The 9,521-nt window shown below is 46.8% G+C and overlaps 1 protein-coding gene and 1 long non-coding RNA gene across 5 annotated transcripts in view; one reads left to right on the top strand and one right to left on the bottom strand.

Moving 5' to 3' along the window:
* Window positions 1-677: 677 nt before the first annotated feature.
* STXBP6 (syntaxin binding protein 6) overlaps window positions 678-9,521 on the bottom strand; it is a 285,447-nt gene continuing 276,603 nt past the window's right edge. For all 4 annotated transcript variants that reach the window (XM_089309371.1, XM_002718111.6, XM_089309367.1 and 1 more), the window contains one exon: window positions 678-3,744. In XM_089309371.1, the coding sequence (XP_089165497.1) occupies window positions 3,721-3,744 (24 nt within the window). In that variant the 3' untranslated portion in view covers window positions 678-3,720. The remainder of the gene's footprint in view (window positions 3,745-9,521) is intronic.
* LOC149123022 (uncharacterized) lies at window positions 3,751-5,848 on the top strand. Its single transcript, XR_016217475.1, has 2 exons — window positions 3,751-5,473; window positions 5,583-5,848. It is a non-coding gene; the product is annotated as an uncharacterized LOC149123022 (long non-coding RNA).

Raw genomic sequence — 9,521 nt, 5'->3', positions numbered from 1 at the left:
ATAAAATGTGAAAGTTGGTCATGGCATAACTGGCAAACAATAGATCATATTTGCAAGGCAACTGGCTACCAGTTTAGTTTGTAAGAGCAGATGACTTGAAAGGCTTCAGTAACGTAGGGCTCAGTTGTCATCTAGCCAGCCCCATCTTCATCCTTTCTTCTCTTTCCCTTCCACCTGCGGCCCTCCCAGAAGTATTTCAAAGCGCTGCCTGCTCAAAGAGCGTCCAAGGCAGCCCCAAGATGCTATTCTGCTACCGCAGGCACCCGAATCACTTCTCTCGAAAACAAATGGGGTAACGCAATACGTCGCCTTTACTTTGCAGGAAGTCGATAGAATATGGCCAGGTCTTTCCCAATCACAGGACACAGCACTAGCTGCTGAATGAGGGCACACATTGAGTAAGTTATGGAGTACATCACTAATATCAGCAGGAGGGCAACTATGAATCGGCTTCATCTCATCTGTGAGAAGGAAAAACAAAACAACACTTGCAGGATAGATGCCCGTTGTCTAAATTAAGGTTAGCTCCTTAATCTTTTTTACATTTCAAGCTTTTCCATTAGAACAGTTGCAATGGAACTTTATCATCAGGCTAATCCTAGTGATGAGGTATGAGTATGGTGCTGTGTACCTATTTGTGGTGTTTTACAGACTTCACAAATAACCGAGAAACAAACTTTCATCACAGTAAAATATTTAATGACAAAATTAGGGCTTGCTGTAATAGTGAATCAGTAGAGCAGGTGTTACTTGTCTCTGAATAAAACAAAAATTATGTTTTACATCTTAGGGAACTTCTGAAGGATTAGTAATTGTACAACATACATCAGCAATGTTGCAATTCTAAAAATTAAGAGCACAACCTATCTTTAATATCCCTTGATTAGGGCATTCTGTAAATATTTTTATATAAATGCACACACAACCTTTGCTAGCCACAAAAGTAGTATTAAGACAGAATTCACTGTAATTTTAAATCTAACACATAATCTTAGTTTTTTTCAGAGCTTAAAAAAAGTTAACTACTGATCTTGTTACATTTTACAAATACATTCTTTAAACAGGAAACACCGACCCGAATAGCTGCGTACTTCCTGTACACAGGTATCTAAGAATACTAGTAAAGAATACTACTACAGCTACATTCCAGGAAGAAGTGGTAATACTGGGAAGTTTCTTCTCTTCATGTGTTGCCAGTATAATTTGAGAAGACCTTCACAGAAAAATAGTCTTCCCCAAATTCATAGTGAAATGCAGAAATGAAACAGAAGTCCACCCAAATGATGCGAGTCAGTTTTGTCATTTTCTCCAGGTTATGCTGTATCGACACCTTGTATTGCAGCACCTTCCACCTTCCAAACGATAGCAAGAAACTTCACACGTTATCCTGGGGCTCCTCTGCAAGAGCCTGAGGGGAGAGGAGGGAGAGGATTCCTGCTCTGGCCACTGGGTTGGTGGGACTTTGACACAGGGAAGTCAAGGTCATGACCATGGCTTGTGAACAAATCAGTAGAGGAAGCTAATAAAGATTCAGATGGACTTGCTTTAATCTAGGCTACTTCCGATCTTAGTCCAAAAGGATAAACAGCCAGGAAAGAGGGTGAGGTGTGCAAACTTGTATCACAATTTTACCAGGGAGGAAGAACCTCAGATCTCACAGTGTGCTTACGCCCTCCTCGGCTGCGTTAAAAGCCAGTCCCACAGGTTGCTGCTAGATACTTGGCAACCGACTTTCTTGCTGCTGGGCTGATGCTCAGGAGGTTTTAGATTTATTCTTTCAATTACTTATACTATCTATCTATAAAATCAGAATCTATATTGGGAAGGTGACTCCTCACCCCTCCCCCACCCCGCCTCCCCATGTTTTCTGAAGGGAGGTTGGTAAACATAACTCATTTGGAGTAACCCTTGGGTCTTTTCTTAGAAATTATAAATGCTTCTAGTAGTGTTCACCAAATGGCACGTTCCTTGTTTCATTAGACTTTAAAGACAATACAAATAAAATAGAAACATATGAAATATTACAGTAAACTTACCTAGTTTACTATATAAGTTGGTTGAGAGCTTTCTAGAATTGGATAATCTCTCTAAGAGGATTCAGAAACTGGTCTCTGGCAAATCCCATCTCCATTCTGACACACACTGCCTAGACTGTTTTTTGCTAATAAACTCTGTCACCCTGGGAAGGCTTTATCAGAAGAACTTCAGCTATTTAAATCTGCATTAATCATCCCAAAGTCATCTTACTGCTATGTAAGAGACCACAGTTCACAAAGACTCAATTGGCTCAACAGATATAAAGGAACAGGAAGGGGTCCTGAAGGTTTGGGCAGCTTAAAAATGACGAACTGCAGGGAGAGGCTGACCTGCGCATCTGTGATGTGGTTTCATGCAGAAAAATCCCAGCTTGTTTTATGTTTAGCCTCTTAACTTTCTAGGAAACAAAACTTGCAGACTCTAAACCCAGCCCTGCCTTGAGTCATACACGTTCAGGAGGTGTGTGATCAACTCCATCCAATCTGACTGCAATGTAAGGGACTTGTGTCTGTGCTGTTTTATGTCAGACGAGGCAAGTCGCAACTGCCATAAAATGCAATTCCTCAAGAAAACCACATGTTAAATTATGTTAAATAAATAGACCACAATAACATAAAAATCTCCCCAACCAGATACTAAGAAACTGAAGGCCATTTCTCAGGGCACTGTGTAGGTGCCTAAAAACAGTCATGCCTTTGGAGAGAAGAGAAGAGAATATTTAAAACATAGCATCTTTTCACATTATCATCTACACAGACTTTTACCCAGACAAACCAAATTTTGATGAAAATCCAAGCTTTTTAATACAAGCCACTATCATTTGTGACAGTGACAAAAGACAGAAGCATCCATGAACATACACAAGTTGTTGAGTAGGCTTTTCCTTAGATCTTCACTTTCAAATTTTTATCCTTCATATGGTAATTCCAGATAATCAGCCTGGAAATAAGCAGCAGAAGCACTGAAGCTGTAGCTCAGAAAGTAGATTTCTATCTGTGATTCTGATTTGCTTTTTTTTTTTTTTTTTGAATGCTGGTGATGGTTCATGCAGAAGATTACTAAGCAATGAGCAAAATCTAAGACTGCTGTTTCCCCTGATAAATCCAAATGTTTTCCATAATACAGAGTCATGTCTTCGGATACACAATTTTAATTTTATGCTTCATATTGAGAGTAGCTGGAGAGTGAGGAGACTCAATAACTGCTTGATTTTTATTCTCACCTAGAACAATAATATCTGATGTCACCACATGAAAATATGCTCCTGCTTCTAATCAGGGGGAAATACATGTTGCCATTTAGAGACAGCGCAGTTTATTATGTGGTCCAAAGTTTATATCCAAACTACAATTTTTTTTAAAAAAAGAAAAATACATTCTCTCTCTCTCTCTCATACTCACACACACTCGCGCACACACACACATGCACACACACACATACTCCACAGGGAAGAACAAAAGCAACATGAAGCTGATGTTACTGTAGCGTTTCCTAGCAAGATCACTGGGGGATGTATAAACACATCACCTTTCCTTTCGTATTAATGTCTGAAAAGGAAAAACAAGAAACTCTAAATGTCCATATATTGGAAAAAAAGAAGCGAGTGGAGGTCCAGAATTCTTGTAAAAACTGCTGAACAATCTCTTCCGTTTCTCTTAGGAGGGTCACCAGGCAGGGAGGTCCTCAGCATTTGTGCTTCATGGCAAGCTGAGGAAAGAAAGGGAAGAGCAAAGTGAGACCTCATTAGCAGGAACTCTCATTGTATGGCTGCCTCCCGGACCCAAAAGGAGCAGCAGCACCGATTCTGCCCTCTCTGCCAGATCATCATTGCTACTCACAGTGGTGTCCTGAAAGCACTACATTCCCCCAGTAGTTCATCTAGCACTGACTTTTAAACTCTTTCTGGCAACACCTTGCTGTTGCATATGTGCAGGTGGGCAGAGTTCTACTGAAGGAACAAATGGAAAAATCAACGCAACACTCCTGAAGTGTAAGATTTCTTCTGATGCCTCATGCAGTATTAAAAAATCAACAGTCTGTAGAGAGAGACACAACCTGCAATAATCTACTTCATATCTGGCCTGGGCAGTCAACCGAGGAAAGCACTTGACAATTCAAGTTGTCTTTGAGAGCAGGCTGACTAATGGACCAAATCTAGACCTTGATTTTACTACTTCTCTCATTGGTATTTGAGGAATGTGGTCTATCAATGTTTGGTCTTTATAAAAGGCAATACTGGGTACCACTCAACAGTTTCCCAAGTCTAGCTAGAGCCCATGGGATGCACTTAAGGAATGACATGCGGGTACAAAATGTAAAGTTGTCCCTGCCTTTTTCTATCTGTATCTTTCTTTAGGTCTTTTCCAAGGAGCACATACACTGATGTGAACCAAAAGGCGGAGCAGAAGCTGAACCCTGATTGCTCTCGTGAGCAGAGTCTGACAGTGGTGGGTTAATCTCTGCGATTGAGGCTGGCAGTGACCAGGGGTAGCGTCCTGCAGCTCAGGACTCCCTTGAGCAAAGAACAAGTGATTGTCTGCAGGCAAGAACTGTGAAGAATGCCCTGTCATCTGCATCATGACTAGGTCCTCTGTCTTTCAGGAATTAGTCAAGTGGACCCCACTGATTTGACCCAGAGCAACCATTCTAGAAGATACCAATAACCCATTTCCCCAGCAAAACCCAGGAGGCATCCTGAGTCTCCTCCTCCTCTTCTTGATGTGTTCGACAGAGAAGTTACAACCCTAGGGTGGGCACACCAGTGAGACCACCAGCACCAACATTTCTACAAGTGCTGGAGAGGGGATGTGCGGACCAGCCCTCCTGTTGCAGCGTTAACCCTGCGTGGGAAGCCTCAGCTGAAGCAGCTCCTGGTAACCCCGTCTGGTGGCGCCAGTGGAGCTGACACCAACAGCGGTCAACTGTCACCTTCACAGTGTTTGTGAAGTTCTGTGTATCCCCAGCGTGTCATGCTGAGGGCTGTGGGGTTTTGTCAACAAGGGTGGAGCTGGCTAGTAACTCCTGACCTCAGGGACCTAGGTGACACGACTGGGGGAACGGCAGAGCCGTCCCACCCTGGGTACCCCGAGCCCCTTCACTGGATGGCCTTCACTTCTCACTCTGCCTGAGTTCTCCTACATTATTTAGAAACGCAGACCATAAAATTAACACAGAGCTGTTAAGGGTTGTGCATGATGAATTCCAACCATAAATATTTGATCAGTGCTGCTGTCCTGACAGTCACTGTGCTGTTAGTTTTCACGTAACAGGCTGTGGCTCATTCGTGCACACGGCCATTAATCTTCACCAGTGACTGTGTTGCTGCCCGAACCACATCCTGGTTACTGTGACTCTGGAGTGGAGCTGAAGGACACCCCTGGGCCTGCTCAGCAGGATCTGCAGAAAAACAACTGGATCGGACATTTTGCCATTTGAGGTATTGCTATGGCCTATGTGTTTATGTCCCTTCAAAACTTGTGCATTGGAACTTTAACTTGGGGCTGGTGCTGTGGTGCAGTGGGTTAATCCTCCACCTGTGGTGCCAGCATCCCATATGGGCGCTGGTCCCGGCTGCTCCTCTTCCAGTCCAGCTCTCTGCTGTGGCCTGGGATAGCAGGAGAAGATGGCCCAAGCGCTTGGGTCCCTGCACCCGCTTGGGAGACCCGGAAGAAGTTCCTGGATCCTGGCTTCAGACTGGCTCAGTTCTAGCCATTTGAGGAGTAAACCAGTGGATGGAAGACCTTTCTCTGTCTCTGCCTCTCACTGTCTGTAATTCTGCCTCTCAAATAAATAAATATTTTAAAAAAATAAACTTTAACTCCAGTGTGTTGTTATTAGGAGGTGGGCCCTTTAGGAAGTGATCAGGAGGGAAGAGCCCTCAGGAATAGGATCAGGGTCCTTAAAAATAGGCTGCAGGGAAACCCCTAGCCCCTTCCACCAGGACACAGAGAGAAGGCACCATCTATGAGACTGGCAGTGAGCCCTCACTGGACAGAGAAACTGCTGGCACGTTGGTCTTGGACCTCCCAGCCTCCAGAACTGTGAGAAATGCATTTCTGCTGTTTATAATCTATCCAGTCTTTGGAATTTCATTATGGCAGCCTGAATAGACCATGATAGGTATTTTTGCAGAAAGTGGCATTATTTGACTGCTGTTTAATTCCCTGGGAATTAGGAGCTTTAGGATGTGGGAGGCTGGGTGGGAGAGCAAAAAGAGCATTGGATTAAATGAGGTAGGACACCTGCTGCTAACTTTGCTGTATGACCTTGAACTCATGCCTATAAAAGTCTCCAATTCTAAATGCTTGTGGGTTCATGCGGGTCTTAAGTTTCTATTCGAGTTCACAATTTCTTTTACATATATATTGTTTTCTTAATATCTCACGGAAGGCTTTCCCTCCATGGTATGTAACCTCCTCCACCTAACAATGCTAACAGAAGATCACTGCTGATGCCAAGGAGATACTTGAAGAGGTCTGAGCTCCTGAGTCCCCTGGTGGCCTAGAGACCCTGGGGAAACAGCAGCACAGACAGAGAGAGCCACTCCCTCCCAGGGAGAGACATGCCACTCACCCTGCCTTCCCCCACGAACGTAGGCCTGTGCAAAACAGGGCAGATCAGTGTTCTCTTCTGCAAGAAATGTCATCTGAGGATGGCTGTGTGTGGGTAATGCTCTCGCCTGCTGACTCACTGCCTGTGGCAGCGCCCGGGCAACGCGCCGCAAACACGGCCACGTTGTGCTTTCTGGGGCAGGGGAAGTAGGCAGGCCTGCGTCTGTGGTTGAGTAGCGCTTTCCCAAAGGCTGGGGCTGTGCCAAGCCCACAGCTCAGGAAGGAACCACACTTCCTCATGCCAGGCTAACCAGCGCTGGGGGACCAGGGATCATTCTCCATCTGCTTTGTAGGGGATAAGCGCCCACTTCTCTTGATGGCACAATGTGCCAAAGTGATTCTGTCACTCTCATACCTGGGATATTACAGGAGCCCTGGAAAAATCAGAAGCTGACAGTAAACTTTCTCTAGCAAGATGGATCACAGTCTCCAGCTGCCCCTATTCAGCTGGGAGCTTGGAGGAGCTGTCACCTGGAATTGCCATTCTCTGCTCAGGGCGCTACCATGTGCACTGTGCCTTCACTTGCAAATGCAGCCCACTCTCTATGAGTCAGCCGAACCATGTTTGTCTGGGGGTGGGAGTCCAGGGCCGTCTCGGCTCTCCCCTCGCCAGCAGGCCCAGCTGGGAGTTGGCCAGTGAAATGACATCTTTACGATCAGCCTACACCAGCGAGTCCAAATCAGTGGTGCCAGGCCCTTGGGAAACAGCTACAACTTATTGAAAGAGGTCAGTGTGCCCACCAGGAGAACTGCCAATGCCGGTGATGCGGAAGCATGCATCTCAGTTTTGGAAGACTGCAAGTCTGGCTCTGACACTGTCTCACGCTCCCTCGCACACCAAGAGACCCCAGCAGCCCCTCCTGCTCCCCTATAACACCCACAGTGGGGGCCGGGCAGGGAGAACCAAAGCAGGTAGAAACGGTCCCCAGCCTCACCCCTCTCTACGGGGAGCGGGTAACTGCCAGGCATGGACTTTCCCATTGGTCAAAGCCAGGGGCCTCTTTGTCTTTGGTGGCCTCATCAGTTTCTTTTGATGGGTCCTGTTCTGGGGCTGCCGTGTGCTGAGATGATGTCAACATTTAGGAGGTCACCCCCCTCCCCCCTCACCTGTGCTCTTGCCCCATCCCTGTGTTGAGGGTCCTCGGTCACCAGGAACAATTCTGTAACTCCTCTCCAGTGCCCATAAGTCACTCAAGGCTTGGCAGTAGCTATTTTTATGGAACTTACAATAGCAACTTAGATTTATGTGTGCTAATAGCTTTGGACTCACTTGATTTTTTTCCACAGGCATTATTATTAATCAGCTCTATTGTATGGATGAGGAAACCGAGGCTTGGAGGAGTTAAGTACTGCCCAACGTCACAGTCTTGGTGAATGACAGTAGATTCTAACAAGACACTAACTGCTATAACCATGTTGCCTTCCCAAGCACCCAGCAAACTTGGCCACAGTGTCAGGGAAACAGGACAACGAGGGCCAGGAATTTGGGCCATCTGCTGAGGTTATCCACTCTGGTGTTTGTACAGGCCCCTCTGAGAGGGACGCCTATGTGGATGGCATCCAGGCATTGTCTACTCCACCTTAGAAAAAGTGGTTTCGCAGTCCTGCTCAGTCACTGAGCTCATGGTTTAATCGTTAACCTGAACTCCTGTTTTAACAAATTTTATCAGTGCTCTATTGATTGCTCTATTTTGTGTGGGAAGACAAGCAAGATAATTGTGTGCACTCTCACCCTCGCCAGACAGGCAGCTGGGTACAGTGCCACTCCCTTTAGCCTTCTCTTCCCACACTCAAGGCTTTCAACGTTTCCCCAGATTTCCACTGTCCACTCCTCATCTAAATCACTCAGGTTACTGTTCACAAACCGCAGCAGGAATTCTGGCCTCTCCATCTCACAGAGGCGGGAGAAGGGAGGAAGGGGCCAGGAAACCTGCAAGCTGAGTTCTCTCCCCATAGAATAACTACAGCAGTCTGAGACTGTGGGCTCCAAGGGGGCTGCCCCCACCCCTGTCTTCCCACAGATCTGATCAGTTCTCTCCCAGGGTACCAGAGTGGCAAGAGCCTGTCTCGACAGAGAACAGCAACACAACAGAGAAGTCTGCGAGAAGGGGCTGCCGGGAGGGAGGGCAGGAGACATCCGCTTGGAATCAGATTCCCGGTCAGGCCTGAAGCCGTGGGGAGGCCGCCTCAGCTGTGCGGGGCTGGTTTTTGACACTGGTTGTTCATGTTTGTTTCCTCAGTTGAAGTAAACTCATTTTTTTCCCTGAGAGGTCACCTGAAAATCCCACCTGCAGGGCCAGATCATGGTCTGACATGTCAACACAAGTCATCAGCAGAAGGTGTTTCTGGAAACCACACTTTGAGTCACTGGCCAGATAAAAGCAGCCCTTTGACCCAAAGGACAGGGCAGTAATGAATCCTCCTATCGCCTGACCAACAGGGCTTCTCTCCCCTTTGGTTTGTGGCAGCCTCAGACAGTGGCTGCCAGTGTACATCCCCCCTGTCCCTACTGAAAGGCACGGCTCTCTGTGAGCGTGGGAACGCGCAGGGTGCACGATCAGTCACGTGGGAAACTCGCCTCTCCTGATGCAGAGGCAGGAGGGGAGCTAGCTGGCTGCTCGGCACTGGTCTGATCAAGCTTAGGGTTCTGCAACTGAAGCCCTGAAGTCAACCTCTGCAGATATCAGCCTGAGGTGTGGTCTGTTCTGGGCCTCGCAAGCTCGCTCTGCACCTTGGGAAGAGATCATGACACAGGCTGAGCAAGGAGCTGGATGGGCAAATGAGCACGAGCAGCTGGGGGCCTCCGCGGCTTCTTTCCAGCGTTGGTCAGGGGAGGGAGAGCAGTCTGAGACCTGATCTCCTGGTGCCCTTCTC

The sequence above is a fragment of the Oryctolagus cuniculus genome, chromosome 12 (assembly GCF_051225735.1).
Source record: "Oryctolagus cuniculus isolate XC-2025 breed Fujian yellow rabbit chromosome 12, ASM5122573v1, whole genome shotgun sequence".
In the NCBI taxonomy this organism is placed as follows: Eukaryota; Metazoa; Chordata; class Mammalia; order Lagomorpha; family Leporidae; genus Oryctolagus; species Oryctolagus cuniculus.
The sequence above is the reverse complement of the archived record's forward strand: the minus strand, read 5'-3'. Positions and strand labels throughout refer to the sequence as shown.